The sequence below is a fragment of the Rattus norvegicus genome, chromosome 3 (assembly GCF_036323735.1).
Source record: "Rattus norvegicus strain BN/NHsdMcwi chromosome 3, GRCr8, whole genome shotgun sequence".
NCBI classification, from domain to species: Eukaryota; Metazoa; Chordata; class Mammalia; order Rodentia; family Muridae; genus Rattus; species Rattus norvegicus.
The window spans coordinates 45,048,766-45,067,700 of NC_086021.1; the positions used below are offsets into that span (position 1 = coordinate 45,048,766).

At 33.7% G+C, this 18,935-nt stretch overlaps 1 protein-coding gene across 5 annotated transcripts in view; it reads right to left on the reverse strand.

Moving 5' to 3' along the window:
• Lrp1b (LDL receptor related protein 1B) overlaps positions 1 to 18,935 on the reverse strand; it is a 2,121,147-nt gene that overhangs the window by 44,765 nt on the left and 2,057,447 nt on the right. For all 5 annotated transcript variants that reach the window (XM_063284873.1, XM_063284870.1, XM_063284872.1 and 2 more), the window contains one exon: positions 10,641 to 10,802. In XM_063284873.1, the coding sequence (XP_063140943.1) occupies positions 10,641 to 10,802 (162 nt within the window). The remainder of the gene's footprint in view (positions 1 to 10,640; positions 10,803 to 18,935) is intronic.

Sequence of the window (18,935 nt, forward strand, 5' to 3'; positions counted from 1 at the left end):
AGTGAAGCTATTTGCTCTCAAAGCCGACCCCAGAGATATGATTTCTTCAGCAAAGTCAATCTCCAAAATCTCCATAAAGAATGCTACCAACTAGGAACCAAGTGCTCAAATGCCTAAGTGTATGATATTATTTATCATTTAATTCATTGCAGAATCTGATATGTATGTTACGACACAAATATAGGATTCTCAAATCCAAAAAAACCCTATTTTTCTTTGCTATTCCATGTCAAAAAAAACCTTCATGTCTAGTAAAGGATCTGAGACTTTGGACAGTTTCGATAATTCTAGAAAATTCCAGATTCTCTGTAACTGTCTCCAAACACTGACCTCTCCATGGATCACCAAATTCTGCTCTTACTTTCCTCACATTATCTTCTAAGGTATAACCTATTATGAACCACAAGTATTAGATAAAATAATATCAACACAAACTACATCCATATATTTACCTTTCTATGAATTCATAAACAGTGTTCACTGAGACATTCTAAGCATTGAGTTGTCTCTCTAATAAAAGGATTATTTCATTTGATTTTATCATAACAAAATATAAATTGAAGCAAAATATAATTAATTGTTTGCAAGGAAATTTCTTTGCTATGCAGCTATTCACTAGTTTTAATATCTATAATAGTTGCTCAGTTACCACCCACACCATGTGGCTCCTATCTACCTGGAAATCTAGATCCAGGGCTATACATTGCCTCTTGCTTCTGTAGGTACCTACTCTTTCTCACATGTGTATGTGCATGTGCTAATGCACATAAAAATAATAACATAAATAATAAAAATGTTCTCTTTTCAAAATGAACTTCAAAACATGCAAGGAAGCTAATGGATATCTATTTTTTGTAAATTTCAAGGAATAGTCAGTTTTACTCCTCAAACAGGGTATGTCATGTTGACTTTGCTTTATGGTCACCAGCATAGAGAAGACAGGCATTTCCTTTTACTTCTTGACATAGATCCATTTATATAAGGTACCTGTAATACAGTTTCCTTCACAAACTAATTTTTCTTTTTGAATTTTAAACTTAGCTTAATAAGAACTTTTGTTACTAAAATAATTTTAAATGATAACCTGATAAAGTATTATATATATTCACACATTCATGGCTATCTATTTAATAAAATACCTCTTATCAAGTATATAGACATTACATTATTATAGAACTTAAAATACTTAAAGAAACAAAGGTGATGAATTGGAGGAGGTTGTATAACAAAAGCAAATGGAGTGAAATTTAAATTCAATATGCTCAAAATACAACATGTATCAGTGTATCTGTGAAAATATCCTTATGTAACCAGTACCATGAATATACACTGATGGCAGAAATAATTGACTCATTTCTAATTGTTAGAGTAAAAATAAAAGATTAGAAAAAATATAAATGATCAAAGTCTTTTTGAGTGGTTAAAATAAGGAGAGGATTAAAATTAGAACACTGTAAAATTGAAAGTAAAAGATTCTAGGTGGATATGTGAGTATTCAGTGGTGGCTTCGATTTATGGAATGACACAATGCCTTTGACTAAGTTTGAAACAACATGAGCAATTGGGTTGTGTGGTAAACCTTGAAGTGCTGGGCCTTCAATTGTTGGATTTCTGAGCGTAGGCACAAGTGTCACTGTATACTACAACTTCACTAATGACCACAGAGGGTGGACACATATCAAGGTGAAGACATATGGAAACAAGGAAACAAAAATTGATCTTGGTATGCATGGCTGAAATCTATACATATTGTTACTAAGAAGTGGTGTTTTACTTCTTATAGAACATTCTATAAAATAAGTTTAATCGTTGTACTGACCTGAATGAGACATTTGGGATATATGCATATGATAAAAACTAAAACAAAGCAAATAAACAAACAACAACAATAAAAAACCCACAATGATATTAAACCTTGTTAAGAAAAGTGGTAAAGCCATGAAATGATATACTAGTAACACTGAATACTCACAACATAAAGTTTTCAGAAGTTAGCTGAGAATTACTACCAGTAACAAGCCTGATTTTTGTAACCCAAATAATTATGAAGAATATGTAATTGTAGAGTATTATACAAAGAAATGAAGATGTAAATGTTAAAATGTTATTTTTTAACATTTCTGTAATAGAAGAAAATAATTTTAAGAGAAATGATTCAGGAGTTTCCATCTTTATTCTTACTCAAAGTTTCTTTATCAGGAAGCCCTAAGTAACTAAAATACATCTTTCTTCTAATGCATATGTACAGTAAATATATTGGTGATGATATTTTGGTACTATCATATTTATTAATAGCCTATTCACATTATATTAGGAAACTATGAAATGTAAATAGAAGAAAACAAAATTTATGTAACATACATTAAAAAGGGAATATAAAATTCAGTAAGTAAAGTCTCCTAGAGAGCCAGTGCAAGATATTTCTAAAATATACAACTACATAAATATACAATATTGTTCTACTTCATAAGATTTTTATATAACTCCTAAAAATAAGGCCTGGTATTAGGCATAATTATGATTAAAATTCATAATTTAATAAGCATTTGATAGTTGAGCTCCCATATACTTCCCACTTCACCTTCACTATAATCACACTGTGCCCCAAGTGCAGGGATTAACTGAATTCTCCAGATCACCTCATGGACAAAGGCTTGGAACTGCTTCCCAATATGCATAAAATGCTGATTTCTACGCGTGTCAATAATTGGATTCTATAAACGTTCAATGAACCTTTATGTTGGGATGCCATAAGAAAAAGAAAAAGTGTCCTAAATTTGAGGGATTTGGAGACTAAATTCAGTCCTTTGTCATCCAACAACATTACATCACCAGGTCACTCTATCTTTAGTCCCAGGTATTGATGCTAATTCCTGTGAAGATTACATCATGGATCCCTTCTCACACCTTAATTTCCCTCATTACTCCATTTGTGTCATCAAGGATGTTTTGAGTAAAATCATGTCTGTACTGATTATTATGGTTAAACACTCATTTTTAAATATCTTCTATATGCTAGAAATGTGTTTTTGTTGTTAAACTGAAGTACAGAGTAATTTATAAAAGGTATAAAAGATCATACTTGAATTAATGAGAGTGTAGAAAGTTATATACGAATAAGACTAGGTCTTTATTAGTTATTATGTCACATATTTTCTCTGAAAGAAATGTTGAAATTAGTTCAAATAAATCTATCATTATGCGTCAAAAATTAAAAATGAATGTGCCATAGTGTGGCTGTCCTAACCCTTAATAACAAGTTATATATAACGTTTTTATACCAGCTTACGCAGCATACCTAAGATACTTGTATGATACCATTAAAATCTATGATATGAGCTTAGATTACTATACAAAAGTCACAGTTTCACAGATCAGGGTCACTCTCAGACTCTCAGACTCCTACTCTATCTCAAGTTACACATTAGTAGTCTAAACTATAACTATGTGTGTGTGTGTGTGTGTGTGTGTGTGTGTGTGTGTGTGTGTGTATTTCAAACATGAGAGAGATGTTTCACCAATTAGGTCATTGATCTGTTTGTTATTAAGCACAATATGTCTGGATCCATATATCCACATTGAAATACAAACAAAAATCAAGACATTGTGAAAGCTTTACTATCTGTATAGATGATTTTGGATGGAATTAGTTGTCAAGTTTTCTGGTTATATATATATTTATGTATATATATATATATATATATATGTATATGCATGTATGTGTGTGTTATGCATTAAGCATATTAACAAAAGTTATTTGTTCTTCCCTTTTGTAGAGATACATTCTATTAGACATGACTACAGTATGTTTAGAAAGAAGAGAAAATAGCTACTATGAGGTTGTTTATACTTCTGGGAGTTTTCTCATTAAAGAATTAAAACATTAAATTGAAAAACAAACCTAAGAAGTATTTAAATTTTCTTAGTATATCTAAGAAAAGTATTTTCTTCACATATCTTGTATACATTAACTATTGAATTTATTCCATTGTTATAAATACATTTTCCTGTTTCAAATTTGGGTTTGTTAAAATAGAAATTAATTTTTATTATGTTATATTAATTAAACATTACTAGAGAAAACATGCTAATCTCTGACTGGATTTATATGTCTTTTATTGGGGTTGAAAGTAAAAATCAAAATTTTGTTAGCTATTACAAAAACATAATATATACAAAATATTTCTATAGACAGGTTAAAAACAGTATTTTAAGATATTTAAAGAAGAAAGATCTTTAAAGAAGAAAGATCATTCTGAGAAAATAGTGTTTTCTCTAGTGCAGCTTGAAGACATAAATAAAACTTTGAAACTCCATCTTTGACTGCTGGGAACTCAACTCACACCTGTTTTTTATTGATCTTCGTCCCTATCTTTCCCTACTCTCAGTTTCCTTCTCCTTCCTCCCCATTTCTGCCTTCATTCTTTCTTTCCTTAGTTCTCTTATTATTTCACAGCTCCTTTACTGTCTTTTTCTAGTATCTACACCCTGCATGCTTTAATCTATGAATTTCAAATATAAATAAATAAATCTAATGTAATTTTATGTTCCTTATTTCAAGGCTTTTTCAATAATTTATGCTGAAAATTGATAATATGAAAAGACAGGTGATAAACAGATAGGTTGAAATATTATATATTCATAATATTTGATAAATAGGCAAATACAAAGATAATCATAGATTATATAGAGGTGATAGATGAGAAATTGATGATAGAAATGTAGTTGATAGATAATATATAGAAAAAATAAGGTAGATATATTAAATAAATAAAAATGTATTATAAAATAGATGATAGATGGATGGATGGATAGATTATGGATCTATAGATGATGGATTGATTGAAGATAAATAGTATAAGGATAGATAAATAAGCAAACATCAATGATAGAGTATAGACAGATGAATGAGTGGAGAGGAACAGTGATATAGCGAATGAATGTTAGATATGTTGAAGAAATTTAAATGCTAGATAATATTCAGATGATAGTTTATAGATAATATAATTACATGTTTCTATTCACACTAATTTTTGTAATACTTTATTTCCATCCATGGATTTTCAAAGGAAGTTGACTTTTCTTTCTACAAATTTGCATACTTCTTGAAACCAAGATATAAAGTGAGACTAAATTTCAAACACAAAATTAGGTCCTGTATTTCCAGTGGATTTAGTCATATTCAGACAGAAAGCATTTCTTAACATATATACGAAAATGAAATAGAACCTTGAATCCTATCATATCACCATGATTAAAGCTGGATATTTTAACAACAGAAACAACAGAAAACTTACAAATGTTTGGAAACTGAACTCTCTATTTAATGAAAAATTTGTCAGTAAAAAAGTAAAGAAATGAAAGACTTTAAGAAATAAATGATTCATACACAATATATCTAAACTCATGAGACACAATGAAAGCTGCGCTGAGGAAAGTTCATGGTACTACTTGCTTATAAACAAACACCAAACAGAAAGCTGAAATCAAGCAAATAAAAAGAGCAAAAACTCTATGAAAGATTAAAGAATTATTCCCTTGAGGAGATCATGAAGATAGAAGAGAACCTTATCCAAATTAGTTAAAGGACGAAGAAACTACCCAAAATAGTAAAATCAAAACCACACAGAGGGACATAAAAACGTCAAGGAATCCAGATAATCATAAGGATAGCCAGCCCCTGACTATTATAAACAAAAGGTGCTATGAAAAAGTTGAACAAGAGTCCTTCTTACTATGGGGGTGCATTTCTTGGGTATATGCCTAGGAGCGGTATATCTAAATCTTGCGGTAGATTAATTCCAATTTTTTAACTGCCACATTGACTTGTAAAGTGGCTCTAAAAGTTTTTTGCCTTTGGTGGTGTTCTGTACAAAGTTGCAGATGCTTCTGATACCAGCTCTATGCACACTCACAAATTGTGAAGGCATTGGGTATGTGTATACTTATAAAGGAATCAGGGACCAGCTTTGTGTGCACTCACAGGTGAACCTGCTTTGTGCACACTCATCCAAATGAAAGCCACTGGGACCTCAGCAAAACCTAAGAGCAGCTGTCTATCTTAGTGGCCCAAGCAGTTCAGGACTTGACGAGTGAAAATACAGTTGAAAACTTCAAAGGAGAGATACCACTTTCCAGGACAAAGGAAACTTAGGAAGACAGAACATGGCATTAGACAGCCAGCAGACAGCATATGAATTTCAAGTAAGAAACAAAAACTTTGAACTGCTGGAAGGGGAATCACTGTCAAAGACATAACCATGTTTCAACGTTTGGAGAGTGAGGACACCATGATGTGCAATGCAGACCGAGCTAAGAGCTTGGATGAATGAAGGTTCTGTTTTCTTCTCATCAAGAGAAAATAACTTTGAGGCAACTGGCACATTGTAATGTATAACTTATGCCACTGCAACAGGGACTGCTCTAAAGAATCTCGAAATGTGACAGACATGGTGGCCAATGGTGATTGTAGGGCATTCTACTTCCTGTATCAATAGTGTCACATTTAGGGCCTCAGTTCCTGTTCATCTTTGCAACAAGAACAACTGAAAATATTCTTTTTCTTTACCATGATTGTTCTAAGTATCTAAATAGGCTTGTTATTAGCTTAATAACTCAAATTTAAAATTCTTTTTTTAAAACGATGTAGAAACTTGAAAGATCAGGTTACCATATGCTACTGTATGCACAGGGTATCACATGGTAGGGTGCTATAAAAAGAGAAGCCTGAATTTGGAGTCATACAAATTTCAGATCTTAAAATGTCTAACAAGGAGTATAAGAATAAACTTTTCAATTTAATTTTGGAGACTTGAAAAACTCATTAAAATGGTAGCGTGTATAGGTTAGTATTACCACCTTTCAATTAAAACTGCAGGTTTTATTGATTTCACAAATAACACCTCTATTTAAATGCACAAAGCTGCGCTTATTTGCTTTGATTGATATCAGGAATCCTGACTTTAAAGCAAGATGGAAATTTAACTCTATTTGGTCTTAAGCAGACATCTTAAAGAATATTAAATTTTAGCTTTGCTACTTTTTATCTTTCTTTTTAACCTAGATTGCTACTGCCAAAGTTAATTTGCATTCAGACCTCTGGAGTTTAACTTGCTAGTGAAGTACTAAGATGTTTTAACTCAACACAACTAAGACTGATGTTTTAGCTCCCACTAAAAGCCTGTAATTAGGTGTCGTAATGAGCTTATCTTTCATTCCTTCATTTACCAGGGGTGGGAGGGGGCACTGTGTCTGCCAGAAATACTTTTGACAGAACACTGGGCTCAGTGAACTTTGCTGACTCACATTGATGGATTCTGAATTTATTACACTTCGTCAGATGTTAGATTTGTCATTTTAATGGCAAAGCGTGAGAACAGCACCAATGTTCTCCTAGATGTTTGTAGACTTCTTGATCAACAACTCCTCCGGTCCAATTCTGACTGCTTCAAGTCCTTGGGCAACTTATTTAACCTCTGTCTAAGGATTAATTAGTTAATTTAAATAAGTGCTCCACAGTAAATGGCGGGAAGCATTCTGATTGCTAATAGCGAGGCTGGCACAGGCTGGTAAAGCAGTGGGCCGCCGCACACTGTGATTCTATTAAGTTGTCAATTAAGATTGCAAGCTAACTGAATTTGTTCTTTGCAAGAATATAAATTTCCATAATGATGGCTATATAGCATTTTAAGGCTGTTTGAAAAGAATTAAGAATGCTGATTATTCCATTGAAAAATAAGGAAAGATAACTGATAGAGCACAGTGCATCAGATGGTAGACAAGGCTAATGAACCAAGAGATTTTTACAATATTGAGCCCAAATGGAGTATCGTGTGACTTTACTGTGGTCTGAGCAGTCTGAAGATAGGACGGAGGATTAAAGATAACAACGTCAAGGTCATTCTTCATCGTGTGCGTGGGGGGGGCAGTTTGGAATACACACGACCCTTTAAGACAAAAACAAAACAAACAACAGCAGCAACAGCAGCAGCAGCAGCAGCAGCAACAACAACAACAACAATACACACACACACACACACACACACCATAGCTATGGATTATTACTATATAGACCAGTCATTTTCATATAATATATTGATTGCTTTTTCATTAACATTTTTAGTTCACCTTCATTTAGAGTTATCTATGCAATTATTATATATTCGTTTGTTCTTCAGATCCTGTTGTGAGATAGAACTTTGAAGAAGTCTTTGATCTGAGGATCATACAATAAACAAAATAACAGAGTGGACAAAGCCGGAGGACATAAAAACCGACTTAGAAGAGGAGAAAAAGGTCAGTTTAAACTGGGAGTGTGGCATGAATAATTTGCAAAGCATATTAGCAAGTGGTAGATACAGTCTGATTGCCAGATAAGTTTCATTTATATGGAGGATCATCATGGCTATGGCCTTACTATAATAAAGGAGAGGTTATGAACTCAACCCTTTGTGAGACAGTAGCTAGAAGTGCCCTTCATTTCCTAGAAGTATGAGAATGCTGGAGCACAAAAGAAGAAAGGAAATTAATGAGTTTGAATGAAGCAGTTATGCGGATATCCTCTGCTGTGCTGATGGGAGAGAGATGAAGAAATGAGGATATGGAGAAGAGCCTCATGGAACAAGAGCACAAGTGCAGCTGGATTGTATTTTCATGTGACCGGTGTTCAGGACATAGAGGATTTTGTAATAAGGGACAGGCATAGTGTAGTGACATCATTTATTGTCAAAAGGAGCTTGGCTTCACATGGGAAGAAATAAAGTTCTAAGAAGGAAATGGAGACTGCAAATTAACCATTTCCTTGCTACAGCAGATGTGGTCACACTGCAATGCCAGGGTTGGATAATCAGTGCTGCACTGTCAAATCAACTAGTGGACATAGCATGGCTATGTACTGTTCCCTGCGCTTCCTTCCTTCACTGAACATAGAGGTGGGGCATGCTTCGAGTAACATTAGATGAATTTAAGAATTGATTCATGAAAGTCTATTGTCTGGTTTAGATCTTGTCTCTAACAATAAGACTCCTTATGCTGCACTGGTGGAATCTTCTTAAATGAATCATAAAAGTAATACCCAGTGCGTTGTAGAACAAAGAAAATGAACAGGAGAAAAAACATTATCTTAGTACAAAGATAAATAAAGTTTTCAACAAATGTGCTTAAAATAGTCAGAAAGCTTATTTTACATAAAGCATATAAATGTGACTGTCATTCGATAATGTACACCAGTAGCAAAGATAGGAAGCACAGGTATCAGTTAGGAATAAAACAGACAAATGGGTCCTGGCAGCTTGCATGACTGAATAAGAGTAAAGATAATGAGCACAGTTCACATTCTGGATGTTTTAAAGGATGAAGAGAAGATATAAAAGACTGCAGAGTCAACAAGGACTTCCTTGATTTTGGACAGCCAATGAGTGTTCCTTGCTAAACATTTCAAATAAAGAAGGTAGGATAAATCAAGGTGAAAAAAGTCAGGCTAACTGTGAGATAAGATTAACTCTCACAGAAAACTGAGAATCATTTCTTAAGCTTACATACAGGTTCAGCATAAAAAATTAGAGTCCTCGTTTGGGTGCTACAAAAACCCCATATAAAAACCCCTATAAGTAAAATCATCTAGACACTGGTTTCCAAATTTATTTACCCTAAAGAAACATCTAAACATATTAAAATAATATATACTCGTGGATTTAGAACAGAAAATGATGCCTTGAAAACAGCATTTTGAAAAGAAAAATAAGTTTATTTTAAAATATGAGACTTTGTATAGGAATCAGTACTGGGAGTGAGAAAAGCAGAGATGACAATAGTACTTGCAGTCACATCAATGTTTAAGCTCAAAAGTAATATTTCACCCTCAGAAACATGCACAAAGGACCCAGCAAAGAAGCAATGACCAAAATACAAATGGAAATAGGAGAGAATAGTGTCTATAAATATTAGTAAAGAAAATGTCTTTAGAAACAAGGATCAATAAATTAATGAAAGCAAATGTAAAACGGGAATTCAGACTTGACCACTGAACATAGCATAACCAATCAACTAGTCTCATAAGAGCGACTTCTCCAGTACAGCAAAGGCAGAAACTTAACAGAAGTGAAGTAAATGGAGAAAGAGAGACAAAATGATGTTGGGACTAACACATACTGCTATAGGATGTTTTGGATTTGTATTTTTCAGAAAGACCATGTTAGAAAGCAAAAGTTCTAGGAAACTGGATGAAGAAATTCTGGTTCTGTCCAGGCTTCTGAGGATGAGACCAGTAGAACACACTCTGGGCTGTGTCTAGCTGTGCTTCTTAGAAGAGGGGTATGGGAAAGAGTAAAGATCTCTAAAGGCTTCCAGGAGTATAGAAATAAGTAAGAAAGTTAAAGATGCAAATATGGGGCCAATTATAGTAATGAGCCTTTGAATTTAACTTGGGAAACAGAACAGATAAAATCTTTTAGAATAGGATAAAATAATGTAAAAATTATTGGAGTTTAAGTGACAAGAAAAGTTTAAGAGCCTGAAGAGAGGGGTGTAGCAAAATGAAGAAAGGAAAGAGCACAGATGTGAACCATAGTATTACTTAATGCAAACATCAAAGCTTGCTGCTGGCAAGCTGAGAGAGGACACTTCACTTCACTTTCACTTACAGTACTGGCATCTGTCTCCAGTGTAGTCTGCCTGACAGTGGCAGTAAGGTTGGTTCCCAGCAGTCACAACACAGCTCCCACCATTGTGACAAGAATCTTCGCAGACTGTCTTGCCGCAGTTCGGCCCAGTAAAGCCCAAGGCACAGATACAGGTGGGTCTTCCTAGTGGACAAAAGAAATAAAACCACACTATTATCCTTAAATGAAACTTCAGTAGATAAAAATTAGGGCATGAGGTTTCTGGCAAAGCTATGCTTACCATGTGTTCTGTGACTTTATTATACCAAAAACTCTCCAGTCTCAGATGAGCTGTATATCCAAAGAAGTACAAACTGAACTTATCTGACATTGTTAGGTCATATCATGGATACGTTATGAGCTAACAGTACTTATATATTGCTCTCTTTCTCTTTTGTGTCTACTTTTTCAATTATTTTATTCTTATATCAAAGACTTTACTTTTGTTATAAAATTCAGAGAATTTGCAAGTAATCACTCAGTGTTCACCACTACTAGTCAGTGGTGAAGTCACTAGTCAGTACACAAAACATCAGTAGACAAATGCCTCAGGGAGACATTTTAATGGTTAATGGGAATTATGTCATATATAATGGTTACAGATATTAATGACATTTTCTTAACACAAATAAACATACTAATGTTTAATACATAAACATTAACTGAGAATTAGTTTATGTAGGTTTGATATTTACTTATGTTAAAAAAATTCTGGTAGTCTACTAAATACTGTGTGTTAAACACAGTAGAACATTTCCTAGGTTATCTTTCAACATTTCCCTCATTCTTTTCTGTGGGGAGTCATTTATCACCATAGCAAACATTCCTTTATGTTTTCCATGTTATATACCGAGGAAGCACCTCTCTGCCTGGCTTATCACTAAGCAGGAACTGCTTTGGCAGACACAGAGAAGAAAACCATCTATTGTAAACACATAAAGGGAAACGCAAAAGCGTAAATTGCAATAAGCAGACTCAGTCACCAGGCTCAGCCTGGGCTTACAGCCAGTGTCTGTGCTGTCAGTGCTGTCATCATTGGTAATCTGGGGGCAAACTAGAATTGCCTGAGAAATAATAAGACTTCTTAAGATTTTAAACATAATGATACAATTATTTTATATATGGTCATAGACTCTGTATAGCCCATAGTTTTAATATATTTTTATTTATTGTGGAATTTCAGGGAAAATAAATCCATAACATCTCAACAATATTCCTGCTCGATCAAGTATGATGAAAATAACACTGTTTGACATCAGTTCAAGTCAGAAACTCCGCCTGGTGCACCCCCAGAGAGGAGCTACAAGAGGTCAATTGCTGCTGAAAGAGTAAGAATAAGTTGCCTCTAGGAATCAACTACCAAGTATACAGCCTGTATTTCACATAGTATTTATAAGGAACAAAACATGTTTAAGTAAAATTCACCTGTAATTCTTGAAGAATGAAAAATAAATATAATGTATTCAGTACGCTCAAAGTAATTACTCTGAAAGAACACTACACCCTTAAAACCACTAGAAATTTGCTCTAAATACACGAGTCATCCATAATTTTATGATGAACACTACTGCTTTAAAAATAAATTATTTATAAATGCTGTTTGGTGCTAGATAAATGTCTATTAATACTCTAGAAACAAGGAGATTATTAGAGCTGAGTAAGTTCATTATTTTTGTTGCCAAAAATGATTTACTTTACATTAGCAGGATGTTTCCTTAGAGTGGTAACAAATGTTTTTTTCCATTTATTGCTCAAATAAAGATAAAATATTTCCTCTGGCAAATTTCAGTGAATGAAAATAAAGACAAGAAAAGGGAGCAAATTAAGGTGGTAAGTAAAGAGACTGATAAAGTTTAGCACATGGTAACTGAAGAAAGAAAAACATGTCCAAAATGAATTATTTTATCCTCAGACTAAGCATTCAGGCATTACATAGAGAGAAATAATTCATGCCAAGAGTAATGAGGATTAGCTTGAGCAAAAAAGTAGCAGTGGACAAAGTAAAGAAGCACAAGAGCATTAGAAAATTCAGGGTATCAGAAGAAATCAAATGCAACTAGTAAAGATTGGAAAATTCTATTTAATTTTTGGATGCTCTTGGTGTAATAGAGAACATTTTCACAAACACAGCAGACAGGAGCCCTTGCTTGGTCTTTTCCTTGGAAATTTGATAGTAATATTACATTACTGAAAACCTCAAATATTTGAGTTATAGAACATGGATAAAGCAAGTTGACATTGACTTTGCAGCTCAATTCTTACTGGCTCGACAGAGGCATGTACATTATTTGAGCAATTAACCATTTTCTGATTTGATTTAAGTCCTACTCCACACAAGATGGATCCTAGCTTTGGTGCCAGTAACTTGGCTACAGCTGGCCAGGTTATAGGCTCTAAGGGAGAACACAATCAGGTATTATTATTTTGGTAAATGGGCATAGTAGTAAGATGTTCCCTGAATCTTATTTTTATTCATATACATTAGTGTATCTCTCAACTTCAGGGAAGCTCCAATGTGCAGTAGATGGTGGCTAACGAAGAGTTCCATAGTTTTCAACATGCATCAAGTAAAAGACTGTAGGACAGTGATATCTCAATCTTCCTTCCAAAGCTTAAAGAAGAGGCACTACGTGAAAGAGAATGAATGTTTGTAATGAAACAATATTTGCCAGATAGGACAGCATTGTTGCATATATTAACTCACACCTGGGAATACAATCATAGGATTTACACAAGGGTAAGCCAACCAAATCCCCTGCATGGATTGCATAGGAGTTCATGAAGTTCTTGCCTGTAAATCCATTGGTTTCTGATATCAGCATCAGGAGGGAAAGTTAGTTTTCTTTTGGGATGCAGACTCTGAGAGGCTACTTACACTCCTGTAGAGTCTCACACCCAGTTACATACAGGCAGAAGTAAATAGACTCAGAGAGCACATGGCAAGAAACGGTAAAAAAACGTGATTGGGGTGCCGGTAGCAATTGGAGGGTAAGGAACAATGAGTGAATCACATCTAAACATATAACCTTAGCTATGAATATTAATTAATTATGTTGATAATTAATATTAATAATTATACTATGAAAGCAGCACGTGACAGAGATAATGAAGCATGGAATTCTCACCTGTGCTTGACAATCTCTCCACCAGAGCAATTCAGAGAAATGAAAGTATATTCGTAGCTTTCCTGTAAGTCGTGAGTGTTTTAAGATTAAACAAGTATTGTTCCTGCCTAAAAGACATGTAGGGACAAACATGGAGCAGAGAGACTGAAGGAAAAGCCATTCAGTGACAGGCTCAACTGGAGACCCATCTCATGGGCAGGCACAAACCCTGACACTATTACTGATGCCATGTTGTACTTGTAGACAAGAGCCTAGAGTGGCTGTCATCTTAGAGCCTCTACCAGAAGTCGACTGAGACAGATTCAGATACTCACAATCAAGCTTTGGACTAATGTTGTGGAACCCTATTGAAGAGTTAAGGGATGGATTGAGGAGCTGAAGAAGATGGCAACCCCACAGGAAGCACAACAGTATCAACTAACTGGACCACCTAGAGACGAAGCCACTGACCAAAGAGCATCCACAGGATGGCCTGATTCCTCCCACATATATGGGCTTGTCTGGTCTCAGTGGGAGATGATGTGGCTAATCTTGTAGAGACTTGATGCATCAGGGAAGGGGATGACTTGGGTGAAGAAGACCCTCTCAGAAGTGAAGGGGATAGGATGAAGAACTCTGTGATGGGGAGCAAGGGAGCAAGATTTGGGGTGTAAATTAGAATAATTAATAAAAATATAAGTATCCAAGCTGCTTCCAGTTAGCAAAATCTTACACTTGGAATCTAACTCAGTTATTTTCAAAAGTATTATCTTTCCTTTCTTTGAAGTAAAGATTTCTTTTTGATAAAAACAAATTGTATTCTAGGGAGTATGGTCTGACAGGCACCCAAGAGCAACGGCAATAGCATAGATCATATTGACATTTTCTTAAGACTCCCTTAACCAACAACTGAAAGGGAGACACTGGCTTTTGGTGCTTTTGGTTTAGTAGTATATGGCTACTTGGAGATTTTTTATTTTTTATTTTTTTGGAGCTGGGGACCGAACCCAGGGCCTTGCACTTGCTAGGCAAGCGCTCTACCTCTGAGCCAAATCCCCAACCCCCTACTTGGAGACTGCTATGCCCTGTGTAGAGTATCTCCAATGAAACTAAATCTTGTAAGATTTTATGTTTCTCATGGCTTTTTCATGGACCCTAACATTATTTGTCCCAACCCCACTCACGTCAGCACCATTCTTATACCCTCCTCCTCACTTAATACCCTCCCTGATTATATCTGCTTTGCCTTCAGAGTCAGTTTTCTACCATTCCCCTCTCTAGATCCCTTTTCATTTACATTGTGTCTGATTCAATTTGTATTTTGCCTCCAAATATCAACATTTATACTGTTAAATTTTTAACAAGTGCTAACGTCTTCCATTTTTAAAATAGCCCATCAGCAAATATTTTACTTTAAAGAACAAGCATTCACAAGAATACTACTAAATGTAAATGTAGCTGCTAGTTCCATAAATAACTTATTAGATTTTCATAGAAGATAAAGTTTTATAAACCATTCACTCTTTATATAAACAAGACTGATTGACTAATAATATGCTTTATCCTAAAATTCATTATTTCTTCCATGGTTTCATTTATCTTAAAATCAGTCTATGAGTAGATTTTAGAAATGAGCTAGTGTATCTTTTTAAATGTAATCAATTAATAATATTTGACTATGGATTATCTTCCTACATGAATTTAGTTTACACATTTCATTTTAGTACTACTTATTTAAAAACATTTGGAATTGAAGAGGATGCATTATTTTATTATAAAATAAACTTGTAACTCTCAGATATGTTTCATTAAATACTAATTACCATTCTTTTATTATTATTGTTCTATACAACTGTCATATTACAATTAAATCTGATGCATATCCTAACTGTGTACTGTCTGTATAGGAATTTTACAATAGGCATAAATGAAAGTTAATCAACAACAAATAAATCCATGATGTACCCACTGGGATTTGTTTAACAAAAGAACATTTACAAAGATAATTAGAGTTTTCAGTCTATAACACAAAATTTTAAAACATCATATTTATGCATAAAAATTCCTTGTAAGTGAGTTAATTGCTATCCAATTATTTATGTATTAATTATTATATTATTTAACTGTGACTCAGACTGAAATTATATGATAACTAATTTTACTAAAAATATGCAATATAATTTTCTTGACAAATTGTGGAAATTATGGTCTAATAAATTAGGTATGTAGATAATGTTTATATATTATGCTTAAACATCTGGATGAGTGACTTTAACATAAATATAATAAATTCTCTTCATTACAGACATTTCTTTGTATAGATTCTATATAGGTTAAATAAAATAATTATAAATTAGAATGTAAAAATATTCCATAAGCATATGAATTTTGCAACCTACCAGGAATCAATTACTTTTACTATCTTAGCAAAATGTCCATGCCCATTAAATGACAAATCTCAAAACAGTTTATCAAAGCAATGCTTTTTCTCTTCAAGAAAACTATATCCATATTACTAAACTTTATCCAATAAATATTTATCAAATTCTTATTCTCCAGGGGGAATCTCCTTCTCTAAGTTGGCAATACAGAGAGGACTTTGTAAGGGTGGGACTGGGAAGAGAACAGGGACAGTGTCAATGATTGGGATGTAAAGTGAATAATAAAAAACCCTTTAATGTCTTAGATTTCACAATTACTATAGAACATTTAAAATTGCAGATGAGAAAGAGGATGCAACCAAAGATTCTAGTGGAGTTTATTTTCTTTTAAAAAGAATCTAACTTTAAATAGCACCTAATTTTTAGTTTTAGGGACATTATTTCTATGGTGGGGAAGAAAACCTCAGACCTTAAAGTTACAGAAACCTATAAATTCTTTAAACATGCAGTTTTAGACTAACATAGACAAGCACACAAGGAAATCGCAGTAGTGCAGTCAATCTGGAGTGTTCAGCAATGAGAGGGCCCAAGAGCAAGACAAGGATCTGAGTAAATATACTGCAAGGGGTGCTACAAGGGCAGCAATAATAGAGAAGCAGGCAAACCTCAAAATGACTATTGCTAGGTTTATATGCACTGTGTAGTCCACTCTCTGGAACTTCAAGGTAAATATTGACAAACACCATAACTCTGTCACTCTCCTCAAAACACAATACTGCCTATCGACAAAGACTATCCTAGACTACCTGGCCATCTATGTGAGACTCAAATTAGGAGAAGACTAAAACCTTGTAACTATCAATAGAATCTTTCATGAAGGCATTATATTAACTCTTGCTGTGGACTTTCCTTCAGAACTTAAACACAAAACTAATGAAAACAGTGCAAAGGAGGGAAAACTGCAAGCCAGAGGGCACGAGCACATAAAACACTACACTAAAGGAAAAAAATATCATGAGATAACACTTTACTGTGATTGCTCTACAATGAGTTAACAAAATTGAGGATATAACTGAACTGCCAAAAAGAGTGAATAGTACAGCATTTTAAACATCCAATGACCACGTAGAAGGCTGAAGTTGGCAAATAAGAGATTCAGGCTAAGACAAAGAAATGAAACTTAGGAAATTAGCTCAAGGTATAGACAAAAATATTAAATGTAAATGAAAGAATCAGTACCCTGAAAGAAAGAAAAATATAAAATATGGAGAAAAACTTTAGAAAAAATAGTATATTGCAATAGAAATTATACATTCTGGAAGTGACTGAATTACTTATATCTAATAAATTACATAGCAGAAAGCATCATCAAAAATCATGACCAAGCTGAAGAACAAATATCAGTAATAGAGCCTAAGTCTGACACATTATTATACACATAAGAGGAAAAAAAAACAATGACCAGGACACAAACTTACTTCTAAGATTACAAGAGTATACTCAAGAGACCAAACATTAGAATGCATACTATAAAAGATGGAGCTGAGACAAAGTCTATAGGTTTGGCAAGGTTTTCAGTATGGATATAGCCAAGACTTTTCAAACCTAGAAAAGAAATGTAGACATCAAAATCTACCAGAGAAGAATCTCTTCATGACATAGTCTCTAGATGTCAACTACACAATGCAATGCAATGGTAATAAAAGCTGTAGGAGAAAAATATCAACTTCAGTACAAAGACTGAAACAGAATAATAAATCCAAAAAGCAGAGAAACTTCACACTAATATATACCTTGCTTTGAAATAATTGTCAATCAAGTTGCTATACCAAGAGACATTACCTAACGAAATGTAGAAATACAATTATTTCACGACAAAGACAAGTTTGGGATGACAACTAATCCAGCACTGCTGGGAAATTCTTAAACATTATACACAGAAGAAGGGCAATATAACATAAAGTATTGATGGTTAAAATATAGTCCATGTAAATAGTGAAAAAAAGGGAACAGGGAAGGAACAATCCTGTCCAGTAAGGCATATTGGTTAACTTCTAAAATTACTTGGGTGAGAAGAAAAGAGTTACCAACCAACTAACCAACCACAACAACAAACAGTAGAAGAGAAACAATGGCAAATATTTCTCAGTTACAACCATGAATGGAAATGCCCCTAACTTTTCAATTAAAAAAAAATGAACACTAAGAGGATGAATTGGAAACCACTATCTAGTTATCTGTTTATTTCCAAAAATCACACAGAGATAGAAAAAGATAACCCAAAATTGTGAAAGGCACTATGAAAGTCAGATTATCAAAGAAAGAGAAGATGTAGCAAACTTCAAACTAAAATAGATCAGAAAAAAATAAAGGATGATATAACTATTGTAAATTTTTATGCATTAAATTTCTGGACCAATTTCATAAAACAAAAACATAGAGGAATAAAATATTGCATAGGTCAGAAATAATAGTGATGAGTGGTTTAAAACCCAATCCTCATCTTTAGATATGTCCTTCAAATTAAAAATCAGTAAAGAAACCTCAGAATTAAACTAAGCAATAGATCAACTATAATTAACAATATTCATAATATTCAAGGCTGAAAATGACAAGACACATTTTTCTCGGTGACTCGTGGAATATCCTGCAAAATTGACCACATTATAGGTCAACATACAAGTACAAAAACAAAACAAATAAATAAGCAAAATACAAATGAAATAACTTTTAGAACTAGATCTACATAGAATAAAATGGATGTAGAACTCTCAACTTGCCTGTACCATGCC